The 16,951-nt window shown below is 38.5% G+C and overlaps 1 protein-coding gene across 4 annotated transcripts in view; it reads right to left on the minus strand.

Moving 5' to 3' along the window:
- LOC120797569 (SH3 domain and tetratricopeptide repeat-containing protein 1) overlaps positions 1 to 16,951 on the minus strand; it is a 40,636-nt gene that overhangs the window by 21,740 nt on the left and 1,945 nt on the right. For all 4 annotated transcript variants that reach the window (XM_040141351.1, XM_040141350.1, XM_040141354.1 and 1 more), the window contains exons 3-11: positions 14,161 to 14,291; positions 11,950 to 12,055; positions 11,616 to 11,753; positions 10,910 to 11,108; positions 10,690 to 10,766; positions 8,937 to 9,132; positions 7,497 to 7,627; positions 2,280 to 2,318; positions 820 to 2,181 (exon numbers count right to left, since the gene is read on the minus strand). In XM_040141351.1, the coding sequence (XP_039997285.1) occupies positions 820 to 2,181; positions 2,280 to 2,318; positions 7,497 to 7,627; positions 8,937 to 9,132; positions 10,690 to 10,766; positions 10,910 to 11,108; positions 11,616 to 11,753; positions 11,950 to 12,055; positions 14,161 to 14,291 (2,379 nt within the window). The remainder of the gene's footprint in view (positions 1 to 819; positions 2,182 to 2,279; positions 2,319 to 7,496; positions 7,628 to 8,936; positions 9,133 to 10,689; positions 10,767 to 10,909; positions 11,109 to 11,615; positions 11,754 to 11,949; positions 12,056 to 14,160; positions 14,292 to 16,951) is intronic.

Consider the following 16,951-nt stretch of genomic DNA (forward strand, 5'->3'; position numbering starts at 1 on the left):
GTGGTTTAACATTTTGGGAAATATGAAAATTCACTCTAATAGAATTTATACCAATCTCATCTCTCGACATAGAACTGGAGTCATGATGTGGTTAGCCTAGCTTAGCATAAAGAATGGAAGCAGTGGAAATGGCTAACCTTGCTTCGTATGAAGTTCAAGAATACACCTGCCAACACCACTAAAGGGTACTGATTAATATATTGTATCTTGCCTCATTAATCTATATCTATCTATACCCGCAATATCTGAAAACTTATAACCAGACATACTGCACAGAAGTGCTGGGTGGATGGAAAAACTGTTTGTTCATCCTAAAATAGATAAAGCTTACTATATTGTTACTCTTGAGATCATGGCAGCAGCAGCACCATGATAGATTGTAATAAGCTTTATTAGTTTCTCTTTGTAACTTTCTGCCTGTTTTGTCATTTGTTCATTCTGTTGCTGATCTTACCTCACTGCCACTGTTCATGTGTTTAATTGCATCTTGTAGATACATAGCGTTAATTTCTGAGGATGTGCAAAATGCTCTGAAGGATAAGCAGCCATTATGCGCATGTGCTTGTCTTGATAAAAACAAGTATATAGGCACTCGGGTTTGAGGCAAATTTCTATTTTAACCAATCATCTGACCCCTAAGCCTGTTAAAATTGGCCACTGATTTGACCTTAAAATCTGTAATCACGTCTAACAATGTATGGCAGGTAGTACTGCAAGATCTAAAGGATGGTTGGTTTATAACTGACACCTGGGTAATAATTTTAGGATTCATCTTGGTTTTCGCTTCACAATCACATGTAACCATAGAAACCCACTAACCTTCCTGAGGGGTTGTGCAGTGTTCTGGCATGGAAGATAGGACCAAGTCCAGTATATCCAAAGCAACATTGGGCTGGTTGTTGTCAATGTGAAGCCATGCCAGCCAGATGAGGGCACTATTTCTTTCTTGCACAGAGATGGGGACTTGCTGTAAGGGTGGACTGTTATTGATGAGAATATGCATTTGGTCGATAGCGTGTCCGACCATTTTGTGCTTGTAAAAGAGTTGGCAGAGACAAACAGTAAGCTGATGGCTCAAAACATGGTATTGGTTCCTACATCCTCCTTGGATCTTGGTAAAAGAGAGGGCTTGGCGTAAAAATGGAGCGACTTGAGGTGGGACGGAGGCTTCCTGTTCTGTGATCACATTCAGTTTGTTGACATTGTCCAGAACTAGAACCATGCTGTTAAGACAGTCGCTCAGTTTGGCAGATGGCTGCAGAGAAGCTCTCCTGGCTGAACTGACACTGAGGTAGGGAAGGCAGAGTTCACTGTAGAGTCTTCCCAGGGTCAGGTATCCATGACTGAGAGAGATGCTCCATGTTTTTTGAGCTTCAGCACAAAGAACAAGTAGTCTCTCAAGATAAGGAACAGCTTGAGCCCCATCAGCACAAGTCCAGTGATGCTTTGCCAACAGATAACAAGCTCGGGCCTCTGCCATTTTGTTGTGAGAGAGAACAGCTTTCTTGAGGATGTATTTAAGAACGGAGTTGTCCTCTAAGCTTTCCATGCAGTCTGGGATTCCTAATAGCAAGGCAACAAGTCGGTCTGTCACAGCAAAGAAACTTTCAGTATTTTTCTGCAAAAGATATATGGCAGCCAGGTTGGAGTAGATGCTGGCCAACAGCTTGAGGTCCCTGAAGCGTTCTCGTGGAACACTGAGGGCCTCCTCAAAGTAAACCCGAGCCTGGCTGAACTTTGACCTCCCAGCGCAGAGCTTACCCAACAAGAAGCACAAACGTGTCTGTGACCAAAAGAGTCGCTTTTTCCTGGCTGCTTCCCTAGCAACACCCAGAAAGGCAATCAACTCATCCTCATCAGAGTGACCGGAGAAGGTAGCGGAAGTGAGGAGTTCAGAACTCTGCCTATACAGGATGCCAAACTCTTCTTTGCAGTCTTGTTCTTCCAAAAAAGAAAACAGGGAAATGAAGTTCTCAGCGTTGTTGTTTCCTTCTACAATTGGGTAAACAGTGAAACAGGGAGGGCTTGGGTCTTTTTCTTCTGTAGGCAGGACCGAGTCCTCTAGAGTTCCGTTCACAGATACAATGAAATCTGGTGAAGAGTCTTTTCCTTGATCAAGAATCCTCTGAATATTTCTCTTCAGGTCGTCCCGCTTAGTATCAACTTTACTTGAATAGCAGACTGCAAAAGAAAAATGAAAGGAAAAAGCAATGCAAAAATAAAGCGGAGACAAGATACTTTGACAAAATAATATATTAATGTGACATTTTGGTACTTACGTGATGGTTTCTTTTCAGTGTCTTGGTAGCTGATAATATCTGAGATTGAACAACAAAAAGTGCAACAAAGTGAATGAGATAGGTTCCTAAAACCTCAACAACTGGTAATTGAAATAATTAAATTAAATCAAAAAATTCAAAAAACAATTCAGTTCAAATCAAATTACCTTTTTAAAAAACATGTTGATTTCATAAATCAGGAATTTGACCATTCCACATTACAGAGCTTCTTCTATGAATCTAAGAAATCAGCTGCACAAGGTCAGCAAATACAACTTGAGTAAGAACACGTTCAGACTGAATAGAGGCCTGCGTTAATCAAATAGGAGGAGCTGCATTGGTGGGAGTATGTCACCTGCCCACAGTGGCAAATAAAAAGTTGAAATACCATCAAAAAAGTCCAGTTTGAGTTTTAATACTCTGATAGTCGAATTGAACTGTAGAATTAACTCCACATTACAAAGTAATCTACCTGGAATGTGTACTTGCACAAATTTTTGAAACAGTGCTTTTGCCAGATGACTCTGCTCTGCATTGCAGCAAAAGTTGTGCCAGGTTAAAACTTTCTGTATTAGGTCCCCTGCTTAGCCAACAATTAATGGAAATGAATAAGGAGGTTTTTTTTTTTAACGAAGTGCAATGTTAATCTGAACATAGTGTAAATCCTTGTTACTGTAACATTTGGATGCATGGGATTATTTCCAGCCACTTTGGTCCATTTATTTTGCATCTTATGTGCTCTGGTGAACATTTTCTCTAGTGAAGGCAGAAGTAATGTGATATTGTTACAACAAAGCAATAATTTGCTGGGAATTCGTCACCATGATGCCATACAGTAAATCCTAATGAGTTTTGGTAATTTTTGATTTTATTGTTGGTTCTTTTTATTACATTCAGAACAGGATTAGGATGTATTCATACTTTCTGTATAAGAAAATATTGTTTTGAGAGCAGTAACAGTGATGTTTAGAAAAGCTAAATCATCATAGGTCTATATATATATATATATATATACACACACACACACACACACACGGATACACGTACATATATACAAACAGGTGACAAACTAAAGGAAAAACCAACATAAAGTGTCTTAGTAAGGTGTTGGGCCACCACGTGCCAACAGAACAGCTTCAATGCACCTTGGCATTGATTCTACAAGTTTCTGGAACTCTACTGGAGGGATGGAACACTGTTCTTCTCTTCCAAAAGATATTCCCTCATTTGGTGTTTTGATGATGGTGGTGGAGAGCGCTGTCTAACACGTCGGTCCAAAATATCCATAGGTGTTCAAGTGGGTTGAGATCCGGTGACTGTGAAGGCCATAACATATGATTCTCATCACTTTAATACTCATCAAACCATTCAGTGACCACTCATGCCCTATGGATGGGGGCATTGTCATCCTGGATGAGACTACTCCCATCAGGATAGAAATGTTTCATCATAGAATAAAGTTGTTCACTCAGAGCAACTTCGTATTGATTTGCAGTGACCCTTTGCTCTAAGGGGACAACTGAACTCTCAAATGTGCATTCATCTTTGAAATGAGGGGTTTATGCACTGCTAGCTTACCATAATATCCTTCTAGTAAATGTCAATGGATTTTTCTTGCTGACACAGTCTGATCACATCCTGCACTGACAGTCGCCTCAGCCATGAATTCAAAAAGAATTTGTCAAAAAAGATAAGTGACTAATTACGCTAAACAGTTAGGCTAAAAACAATCAGCTTTAGTTTTAGTTTGTTTGTAAAAATCAGCCTAAAGAATCTGCTATGGCTAAAACATACCTGCGGTAGATGGTAGACTGCGGGAAAAGCAGTTGATTGGCTTTTTACTCACAAAGTTGTTATTGCACCTACAGTAATGAGCATAGATGTGATTAATATGTATGTGTAACTTAGCATGTAACTTAGCTCAATTTAACTCACGGTCATTTTCTCTTCCTTGGCATCTCTACTCTGCTGTCTTTGCATGTGTGGTGGACTCTGCTAACTTCACTCCCTGGTTTTTTCAAGTACAGATAAAAGAACCAACCCTAAAAAATAAAGGCCCTTGGGGTTCTTGATAATGTAGAGCCTGTTCCAATTTAGTAGTGGGGTTTGGGGGTCATTCCAGTTCATAATAGTGTGTTACTTTGGGTACATTCATTATTCCCAGTGGATGAATCCTAATGACTTTGTTGACCCCCTGACTTTAACACTAGCACTATCGTAAGGCTGTCTTTTTTGACTTCCTCTGAAGCATCTTGACAACTATTGAACAGATTGCCATGAAATATGGTACACATTTGTGTCCCCTGCAGGAAATTGTAATAACTTCTGACCTTTTCATCTATCATTATAAGGTTAAAATCTTTCTACAATCCTTCTACAATACAATACTGAGGTGCCAGTACAAGATGGTGATGGATGAAGAAAGGGCTGCATTAGCAAAGCTAATGGCACATCCTCAGGAACAATCTCATGACTCTCTGCAGGATGCACAGAAGGGGAGCCTGAGAGAGTGCCAGGAAATGTGTAGCCTGCATTGCAAACCCTTTGGTTTTACCAAGCAGCTGCTAGGGCAGATACAGAGTGGACATCTATCATGTCCTCAAAGCTGCAAAAGCAAGCTCAGCTCCAGGACCTAGCAGAGTGTTGTAGAAGGTCTACAAGAGGTGCCCCAGGGTCTTGCACCACCTACGGAAGATTCTCAAGGTGATCTGGAGAAGGGGAAAGGTAGCCCAGCCGTGGAGAGTTGCTGAGGGTGCCTGGATACCAAAGGAGGAGAACTCAAGTAACATCGAGCAGTTCAGAATCATCTCACTCCTCAGCACTGAAAGCAAGGTATTCTTGAGTATTGTTTCTCCCCGTCTGATGGAAAACCTCCTGAAGAACTCCTTTATAGACACCTCAGTGCAGAAGTGGGGCGTCCTAGACACACCTGGTTGCCTCGAGCACACATAAATCCATATATCCATATATCTTTTGCAGACCAGTAGCACTGGCCTGCCACCATGTTCCAGGTAAAATAAGGGACCTCATTCTGGATTATTACAACTGCTTCAGCCTGAGAGTCACCTCTGGACCCATAACATTAGCACTGCACTAATCAGCAGAAGTCAGCAGAAGTGGAATGTAGAGGCCCCCTCACCAAGTCTGTAGTCTGACACCCCCCCATCAGAGCCATCATGGATCACCTGAAAGTGACAACTATTTCAGTGCCTGGATGCACATAGATCCTCCAAGGCCTTCAGGGACTCACCACATGGTGTAAATGTGCTTCAAGCCGGCAAAATCCAGGGCATTAGTGTTGAAGCAGGAGAAGGTAACAGATAAGTACTGCTTTTCCCTAGGAGGTATCCAGATCCCATCTGTTACCGAGAAGCCAGTCAGGAACTTAGGAATTGTCTTTGATTGCACCTGAACGACACTGCATCACTCCGAACAACCAACAGGGAGTTGGAGTCATGGCTAACGACAGTGGACAAATAAGGGATGCTAGGGAAATTCAAGGCTTGGATTTACCAGCAAGGCATCCTTCCTTGCCTCCGGTGGCCCCTTCTGGTCTATGAGGTCCCACTGACAACTGTAGAGGGCTACAAGACTAAGGTAAGCCATTTCCTCCATAAATGGCTTGGCCTACCACAGAGCCTGAGCAGTATTGCCTTGTACTGCCAAAGGAACAAACTATGGCTTCCATTCAGCAGCCCGATTGAGGGGTTCATGGTCACCCGAGGGGTGCTGAAACCAGAGTCTCCAAGGTCGGTATTGACGTGAGGACTGGGAGGAATTGGAGGGCCCGGGAGGCAGTGGAATAGGCAGAATCACAACTGCAGCACAGTGTCCAAGAACCAGCTATGACAAAACCAGAGGAAAAGATAGGCATCACTTGGTCCAACAAGAAGTGCAAGCAGGAGTGGAGGAAGTTCGCTCCGGCAGGATGGTGCAGCAGTAGGGCATGTGGACCAGATGAGAGCAAGCTCTGGAAAGAAAGATCTCTTGGCCTGAGCTCTGGAAGGCAGAGCAGCTCAGAATCAAATTTGTGACCAAGGTGGAGTAAGACGTTCTTTCCAGCCCAACCAACCTGTATTGCTTGGGGTTGGCTGACACTCGAGCATGCCCTATGTGTCCGAGAAGAGGATAAAACATTCTCAGCTGTTGCCAAAAGGCTCTGGGAGAGGGACGCTATCACTGGCGGCATGAACAGATCCTGAGCGCAGTAGCCAATTCAATCTGTACGGGGAGAAACCACAGGGTGAAGTGGGTCACTGCACAAGATAGGCAGCTGAAAGCCAACCTGGGGAAACAGCTCAGGTTTGCAGAAACCATTGCAGTGACCACACTAAGGCCAGACATAGTAATGGCCAGTGTTTCTAAAGGGCCTGCAAGCTCCTTGGCATCACAGTGCTGCACAATTAATAAACCATCAAAAACACCATGAGGCTACAGAGAAGGCGTCTTGATAGCTATGGATCCAGAAGTGGGATCTGTGAATTACAAACATGGCTACTTGGACACAAGCTAGAGCCTGATTACCTCGCTCGACAGCCTGGGCAAGGGGATATGATTGGTTGATTTACAGGTTACATTGCGGATGATGTGTCCAAGTGCATCACAAGATGAATGTAATAACTGGTTTATGACCAAATACCTGCAAAGCTTATGAAATTTCCATCGGCCTCAACTGTAATTTGTTTTGTGCTAATTAGCAAATGTAAGTGTGCTAACACACTAAACTAAGATGGCCAACGTGGTAAACATTAGACCAGCTGAACATCAGCATTTTAGTATTATTGTGCGCAAGTGCAGCCTCACAGAGCCGGTATTGTGGCTGACTGTTAGACTTGTTGTACAGTCATTTGTCACTGTTTTGGAAGGCACTGACAATCAACGTTGTCCTGCCAATATGTTTGACAATTTTAAGGCAATGGAAAACAAAATATTCTGTCACTTAGTTTGGACAACTTGAACATGAATCTAATGTTTTCTTGTCAGTTTTAAGTACTATTGGTGCAATGTGGAATGTGGAATCACATTTTTTTCCTGTTTTGTACTGGAAAATATGAAATTGAATATTGAATTTGCATCTGAAATGCAGATATATCAACTACCAAGTACAATAAACATTTTCCATGCATTCAAATCTGTATCTATAGTAGAAAAAAAAATGGTGTTGGAAAATCTGTATAAATCAGTGTGCCCTGTGAGTCTTTCTGAAGCCTTTCTTACCCAGTTTATAGTTATGACCAATATCATTTTGAGATTTCTTCTTAAATAAGGCAGTTGTTTCCTCTATGACTTTCTGCTCTTGCAGACTGAAGAACATTCCTTCCTCTTCTTCCAGAAATATATCTGCTGAGCTGCAATGATGACAGCGAATAGAAGAAAATACAGTATTGTTATATATAGTGGCATGAAAAAGTATCTGAACCCTTTGGAATGACCTGGTTTTTTGCATTCATTGTTCATAAAATGTGATCTGATCTTCATTTAAGTCACTATTACATACAAATATAATGTGTTTCAGCTAGTAACCCATAAACAATATAATCTTGCATGTCTTCAATGAACACACCCATTAAACATTCACAGTGCTGGTGGAAAAAGTAAGTGAATCCTTTGATTTAATAACTAGTTGTACCTCCTTTGGTGGCAATAACCTCAAACACGAGCTTCCAGTAGGAATTTTGGACCATTCTTCCTACAGAACTGCTTCAGCTCAGACATATTCTTAGGATGTCTGCTGTGAACAGCTCTCTGAGCTCATTCCACAGCATCTCTATTGGCTCAAGGTCTGGGCTCTGACTGTGTCATTCCAGAAGGAAGATTTTCCTTTGTCTGAAGTCCCTCTGTAGTAGATTTACTTCAATATTCAGAGTCATTGTCCCGCTGCATCACCCAATTTCTACGGAGTTTTAGCTGGTGGACAGCCACCCTGACATTATCCTGTAAGCTCCCTCGATAAACGTTTGAATTCATTTTTTTGCGTATGGTAGACAGGAACAGAGATTTTAACCAGCTCCAATGATTCCTTTGAGCCTTTAGCTGTTACTCTGAGCTACTTGTTTTTACGTCATTGAACATTCTGTATTGTGCCAATTGTGTCATCTTAGCTGAGCGCCCACTTCTAGGGAGAGTAGCCACAGTACCAACTAATCTCCATTTATAAACAGTTTGTCTGACTTTGGACTGATATATATCTGATCTCTTTGAGATAACTTTGTAACCCTTTCCAGCTTAATGCAAATCAACAACTCTTGATGGTAAGTCTTCTGAGATCTCGTTTGCGAGGAATGGTTCACATCAGCAGATGCTTCTTGTGAATAGCAAACTCAAAATGCTTGAGTGTTCCAGTTAACTTTAGTTGATGTCAATAGCCGAGGTTAACATACTTTTTCCAACCTACACTCTGAATGTTTGAATGATGTATTCAATATGGACAAGAACAAAACCATGATCTGTGTGTTATTAGTTAAACTAGATTGTGTTTGTTCATAATTGTGACTTAGATGAAGATCTGGCCACGCTTTAACAAAAATGTATTAATAAATGCAGGTAGTTCCAAAGAGTTAAATTACTTTTTATTGCCACTGTACTCTATTGTAAAATAATTTTATGTGTCTTTTGTTAAAATGGATAACATATTATTAATATTGGTGATAAACCCACTCGTAAATGTCAGTAGACGGTTTCACTAGGCTTGTCTTGACCAGACCCACTTCTCCTGTCGCTTCCTTCCTCCCTGTGAACCAATCAAAACAAGGCACGAGAAGTCCCAAAATGATGATACGATCACCTGGTGCCACGCTCAGCTCATCTGGGCCCTCAGCATCATACTCCACTTTGGCCAGACAGGTTCCTCTGGCTGAAAAGTGGCAGTCAAAACACACTACAGCATTAATTCAGGCAAAGAACTTAAGTATTGCTTGATTGGCATTAAATGTTTGCAATTTGCTTTACATGACTGGCTCATTCACAGCTGTGTGGCTATTAACATTCAGTCATGGGCATTAAAACTTGACACTTCTCACTGTTAATCTGATAAATACGCTCATGCCAATGCATGAGCTACAACTGACCTGCCACACTCCACGCCACATTTTGGAGGACTTTATTAAGGATAAATAATCACAGAGCACCATACATTTTCTGCTGCCTGCTGTCCAAGGTGGTCAGCTGGTTATTAATCATTTTCAGTATTCCTGTATGGGCTGATTGGTTTTGGCCATAATTTCTCCTGGCCATTTGGAAGATTAGGCTCAGTACTAAGTGTCAAATTAAATATAAGCCCTGAGTACGGCTGAAGAATCAATTGAACAGGAAGTGCTGAAAGGAGTTAAAATTGTCAAAATGGACGTGATACATTGAGCAGCCAGTTCAAGTGTATTAACTCAAAGATATTAGTTGAAATGTCAGCTGGAGTATAAGCACTGAAAGCAGCGCAGCAAATTGTTTATGAGTGGAAGTTGTGTGACAGAAGAGCTGAATATGTTATTTTTTAATCGAGGGTGAAGATCTGAGACCTGAAAGGGTTTGAAGTATATGCATTAAGGGAGTTGAGATGCCAATTGGATTGTGATCACTGAAAACAGATTAACTCTTAGTTGAAAAATAGGAAATGTTGGGTTATCGTTTAAAGAGTAGGAGTTGAAAGCAGTTAGTTGTCATTTGATATCTAACCACTGACAGCAGTTGAATTATTCGAAGAAGAGCAAACGTTGAAACAATGTGAAATGTAAGTGCAGAAAAAAGGCTACATTTTCTGAAGAGAATTGCTACTTTTTTGCAGTTAAAACATTTGAAATTGTTGATACTAAAAGAAGTTGAAGATTCAGCTGAAGTGTAAGTATTCAATTAAGTTAAGGTGTCAATATAAATTTAGAAGCTGAAGTATCAGCAGAAGTCAAAACGCTGAAAGGATTTGAAGATTCAACTTAAGTTCAAGTATGGACTGGAGTTAAAATCATAATCAAGTCATTTAAATGTAAACGATCAAATGAGCTGTGTCAGATGTGTCAGTTGAAGTAGAAGTCCTAAAATAAATTAAATAAAAAAATAAAATAAAATAAGTGCTGAAAATACTGATTTATCAAAGAGAGGAAAGCAGTTCAATTGTCAGTTGAAGTGCAAACAAGGAAAATGTATGGATGTTCATTGCTGAAAATTTGCAGTTGAAACATTTGGAATTGTAGAAAATACTATAAAAAAGTTTAAGTGGCAGTCAAAATGCAAATAATAAAGGAAGTTTAAATGGAACTTAAAATCGTAGTGTTACAGTAGTTACAGTTTATGTATAAGCGCTGAATTATTAACATGGATATAATGTATGTAAAGTCAGAACATTCCCATTTTTTCTCACATTTTTATGTTTCTGAAATTATTTCTGATTGAAATTACCCTCAATAGAGTTTACTGCACGTACCAAACTGCAGAGGGAAGGCACAGGCAGGTTTCCCATCACCAACTAAAATGCTCTCAGCACAGGATTTAAGAAACCATCTGTGAACAGATGGGATGAAATGAGCACAGAGCATAACACCTCCTATTCACTACTGTATGATCACAGAACAGTGACAGCAGTCAATATGACTTGTATGAGACTGTATTAAGTCCACACAGCCCTATGTGTAGAGGTGACTCACTGATGAAAAGGAATAACTGGCTCCAGAGCAGGTTTGGGTGCAGTGTACCGGGCTCCATCAGCTAGGCTGAGGACAGTCCAACCTGAGCCAAGGAAGGGAGGCTCAAACCGGGCTGTGTCTCCCTGCTCCAGGTACAGTGCTCCTCCAGAGGTGGAGCTGTCAAATGTCTGGTTGGCACTACAACTAGCAAACAATGCACCTAAGGACATAGATTAAGACAGTGTATGCATTTGAAATGCCTTTTAAACTTGTATTAGTTTATGATAATGGTTTTCATTTACTTGTTAAAATCATAAAAAGACACAAATAACACTGATAATGTTACAATTTATTTACTACATGAGTTACTGCTAACTAAAATTTTTGGGGGAATTTTAACAAATTAACTGCAGTAGGAGATGACTCATAATACTGTTGATGCTATTGTTTCTCGGAATTTATACGACATTTTATATAAGCCTTCTTCTTTCTTGCCCCTCTTCCCTTCTTCCTGAAGACGACAAACATATTGAATATGATATTTTCTACATTGGGTTAGCGTGGCTCCGAAGGTAGAACGGTCGTCTAGATGCTGTAATTGCTTTGGCTGCTGTACATTTTCATTTTTAGAGCAGTGCATTAGTTCTTCTTCTGCCTAGTAAAGCCTCCCAGCAGACCTCTTCTTTTCTTGGCTGAGCACCTTCAAAAACTACATTTTATCACCTACCCTCTTGCATGAGGATGCCTTTGTAGATATGGTTAAGTTTTTCCTCCTGAATGGAAACCTCAATAGCAACTTCCTCCAAAGAACTGAGCCAGAACTTCTGGTCTAACAACAAATTCTCCATACACTGACCTAGGAAACCTGGAAGAGAGGAGGATGAGCACAGAAGTGATATTCATATTTTACTACAAAACACGCATTGCATACAACTTTAATATGATGTAATAATTACCACTTTAATAATTAGATTTGGACTTTGGCATTACCTTAGATAGTTCCAAATACTGCAAAAGATTTCACTGACAACTATTTTTTTCAAATTTTATTCCAAACATACCTATTTTGTAATATGTGATGAACTTCCATATCTCCTCAAATGTTTTGAATCTTACAAAAATGACTTTTTCTTCACTGTTGATGGAGATGACATGAGCTGACAACTCCTATAGGCAGAAAAAAGAAAAAAGTTACAACTAGACAGTTATGTATGGCTGGAGGACATCATTTCTTTGAAGAAATATTTATCTATTAATTCACCTTACACAAACAATCATTAGTCCAATAATAATCTTGTTTTCTAACTTGAGTCTGTTGCAAATGGAAGCAAGTGTATTTAGCTAAATTTGATAAAAAATATTTGTGTTTGGAACATGTTGAGCATAACGTTTAACAGTGAAGAAAGGAATTAAGCTGCAGGGCATTTTGGAAAGTTTGTATGGACATTTTAGTACTTTTTCCTGCTCTAAAGTCTTTAACCTAGGCTGCTCACCACAGCCTCTTTTCTTTAGGAAGAATTTTTGACATTGAGTGTAATTGTTTACACATTTTTAACATTGCTCCCATTTCTCTATAATGAATTAACTTTTACAAAACTCCATGCACGTCTCTTTATCAACATGTAGCTCAGCACAACAGTTAATCTCAAATCCAAAATGCACTACTGCAATCAAAACACTTTGATCCACATCTCATGATCAACTCTAGTACCAGAACACAGACACAAGAAAACTCACTTAGAACACACTGACCTAAAAAAACACCAACAACAGGTGGCATTACCAAATGGATAGTGTTGTCTTTGCAATATCTTTTACGTATTAATTTTTTAAAAAGTAACTAACAAAAGGAAAGTTACACCACCTGGAATGGGCTGTAAACCAGTATGTGAGAGAACGGTGAGCAGAATGTGGCAAATGTCAGTCTAACTGACTGGAATTTTGTGTTATATTTCGGGTTTTAAATGTAAACAGTTTTTACAATAGAATGTAAATGGGCAAAAATGAACTGTAAATACACAGAGTTTTGGTGGTTGAATTGAGAGAAAACAGTTCATGAATTTTGAAAGATGTAATTGTATGCATTTTCTATATAACAATGAAAAGTGATCCACAGTTAAGTCCACATGATTGCTGTTGTTCTGAATGTGTGAAGAATTATGAAAAAGTGAATTCTGTATAGAGAAAATGTGAATAAGCAAAAAACAAAACAAAAGAAAAACTTGCAAGCTAAACATAACATTTCTCAAGAACTAAATTCAAAGCTGCATTAAGTGATTTTTGGCGACTAGGGGGAAAAACTCAAATCAAGCAGACAGATAGACAGCCCAAAAAAGTATAGTCCTAGTTAAAATTATTGGCACCCCTTATTTTTAAGTACAGAGTTAGTATAGCGTCAGAAATAAATGCAAATTTAAAAAAAAATTGCATACTAGTGAAATAATACACAAAATGTACCCCAGACAATTATTGGCACCCTTCACTAATATTTGGTTGAAAAACCTTTGGCAACGATGACAGCCTCTAAACGTTTCTTGTAGCCATCTAGAAGCTTCTTGCACCTGTCTGCTGGTAGTTTCTGCCACTTTTCCATTGCTCAAGCTCTTTTAAGTTTGTAGGAATCCTTTTTGCACTAGCAAATTTCAGCTCTCTCAAAAGGTTTTCAATGGGATTTAGGTCAGGACCCATTGCCGGACAATTTAAAACAATCAATTTTGACCATCATTCACTGGTTAATTCAGGTCATATTAACACTGAATATTAAGCACAGGTGAGTTTTATTTGTTTTTTATTTTGTTTGAGGAACTAATTTAAATTCATCAAGCGTACATTTTATGTCTGTATTTTTTATTTCACTACATATGAAAGCATTTTTTTGTTGTTTGTTGTTGTTGTTTAGTAACTTTGGACATTTAATTAAATATTCTGATTATACAAAATTGGTTGATTTGCATTTATTTCTCAAGATATTCTAAATTCTGTACTTAAAATTCAGGTATGCCACTAATTTCAACCAAGACTGTATAATGTGCTTATCAAGCTATGTTAGCACATACAACTTCTAGCAACACTACACTGCAGATAAGAAACATACAAACAAAAGTTAACAGCTTATTTCTTTACACTGTCATTCATGCATGCAGCTAACTCATTTAGGAAGTAGACTGTTTTACATCTTAAAATGCCAGATGCTTAATATAGGCCTGGTAGCCAGGTGTATGTGTATGTGTGTATGTCTGTGAGCGCAAGCCCGCTTGTGTCATCAGCTTTACCATGAATAGAGTGTTGACCGCGATGCTGTCAACCTGTAGGATGCGCAGTTTCCCTCTCAACATTTCCTGTAACTCCTCGTCTGCAGGAAGACGCTCAGGACCCCTGACCACATCCAACACCACTGGCAGATCTGAACACAGAACACACAGTTAGAGCATGGCAAATGGATTTTTTTGTGTGTGTTAAGGGATTGACTCTTTGTCATTTTTTTCTGATACCCATAGAGGATCAAATGTTTCCACTGTTGTTATTTTAGAGGGAGAGAATGGAAAGCAAGAAGTTTGATATTTTTGAGTGTGTTTTTATGTTTTACACAGACTAATCAATTGCCCCCCTTAAATTTGCCCATCTGCTTATTCAAAGATTTTAGCTTATCACCAACATATCAGTATTGGCGTATATGTCGATAGGTAAGAAATAAATGCAAAAAGTAGCAGTACAGTGTCTCCATTGCATCGTTTACCCACCAGAGAGCACTGACAAATTAGTTTTTTTTAAATATATATGTGTGCCTATTTCCTGCCTTATATTCATTTGAATAATTCAAGAAAATAACAACTAATGATAAATATGGTTAGTAAAATTAGTTATTGTGCTTTCCACAATAATGGTGGTATAACAACCTCTGTAGTAACCATACTTAAATTCATTTTCCTTTCCGTTTCCTTTATAGATACCTGATATTTTCTGATGGATAATGTTAACTATCTTAATTACCATTAACTCTAGCATCTTTTTACTACATTATTAACCCTAAATAAGACAGTAACATTGTAAACAGTCTACTTAAAAGCAAGACTGAAAAAGCCTTACAATGTTTCTTAAAGGAATTCACAGACATTACATGTCAGATTTTTCATTCCGCCACAAAAACCCAGTGTCTGTTGGGCTGTATAAAATACATCATTTATCATTTATTTACAACATTTATTCTTTTGAAAGTAATGAATATATCACTCTTCAAAGGGCTATATTTAGTAAAATAAAATTGTATTTGTTAATATAATCATAAAGAGAATTTTAACATAAATATCAGACTCAGAATTAATACATTTTAAAATCTCTTAATGCTTAAATGATAAGTTCACATGATTAACTTTGCCCTCAGGTCAATTTAGCCTTTTTTGGCAATCACACAGTCTGTATTGGCAATTTATTTATGAATTGATACATTTCAAAGATTTCCTGGTTTTATTACTGAGCATGTATTTTCTCTCAGCTCACTTACTGTTTTACAACTCACCTTAGCTAAAGCTGAGCTTCATATACTTTATCTTTGGGGTGCTATTGGTTGCTATAACAAAACCACGAGGTGTATCTTTACATTAACCACTTTTGCTATTAATTCTAATTTTATTACTACCTAAATAAAAACACTATACACACTGACACACACAAACATATATATATACACACAATAAAATAGTCAATATGTTGTTCGATATGTATATATTTATGTACTGAAATATACATTTAATTTTAGGGTCAACTGAAAATCGCCTACATCTACATAAGTAGAGTGATTTGGTAGTTTTCTAAACTTGAGGCAGTTAGATAATACCCTTTCTTGTTAATATTTGCTGAAAAAGAATGATCTGAGGAGTTCATGCTGCAGTGGCAAAACACTTAACTGATGTAATAAAACAACACCCACAATCCAGTGTTACAATAAAAGTATGTAAAAAAAAATTAAAATGTTACAAGGAAAGGAAGTTTGAGTCCAAAATCAAGAAATATTTCACTTAACAGCTGTTAAGTATAAAAGTAAATAGAAAATAGAAAAGGAAAAAATAGGAGAAGACTGAAATAAAATAAAAGATAAAAGATATACAAACATACGTACATTCATAAAATGGTTTGAAACAAGGTTGTCCCTTATTTTCCTGCATATAAGTTTAAGTTATAGAAGTTTTAGGACAGAAAGTATGAAACAACGGTAATATAAGAGAACATTGAAGATAACCTGATGACATTTCTGATGAACAATTTCCAATATTACCATTTTTTTCAATGTGATGAATGATTGTGAAAGTTATTGCTAAATTTAAACAATAAGATCAACTCACATCCATGATTAAAGTGGCAATAGACAAGCTTTTTCTCAACTTATCAATATGAAGTAAGTGTTGATTGCACAATGTAATGGCTATAGAATAATGACACCATTAGCATTTAGATGGGTTCCCTATAAGCCTCCCTTCACTATGCAATTTTGTCAACGGATATGACATCTCCCGGGAAAATGAAGGCTCGATTTATGGCACAAAGTAAGTGCGTCGCCATTGCGTAACAAAAAAAGAAAGAGGACAGCGCTTTTGTTTTCCCCGGTAGCTATCGATAACTTTCCCTAGGTAGTGGAAATGGCGGATGGTGGAACAACTGGAGTAACTGTGGAAACTCTACCTGGCAAAATGAAAAGAGCCTCGCTGTCAGAGGAGATAAAGAAAGCGAAGAGGGAGAGTGACAGAAACCGAGGTAAAACAAGAGTGAACCTTGGCATTCACTCGATGGAAAGAGCCATGGTCGGACTAGAACAGATATTCTGAGATTGGGGTTACTAGTTTAATTTGGGATTCTTACAGTCGTTTCTTGTTTTGGGCAGTAGCTAGGCTGATAGCAGTAGCCATGTTAAGATCCAGCACCAACAGTAAAACAATTTGGAAATGCTGGGGGGAAAAGTTGAGAAGTTGTCTGTTTTCACTTTAAAATACAAACTACTAGTGAGCAACCTGTACTGTAAACTCATCCAGTAATTTGAGTCAGTGCTTACACTGTGTGACTGACTCACAG

This window comes from Xiphias gladius, chromosome 12 (assembly GCF_016859285.1).
Source record: "Xiphias gladius isolate SHS-SW01 ecotype Sanya breed wild chromosome 12, ASM1685928v1, whole genome shotgun sequence".
Taxonomy (NCBI): domain Eukaryota; kingdom Metazoa; phylum Chordata; class Actinopteri; order Istiophoriformes; family Xiphiidae; genus Xiphias; species Xiphias gladius.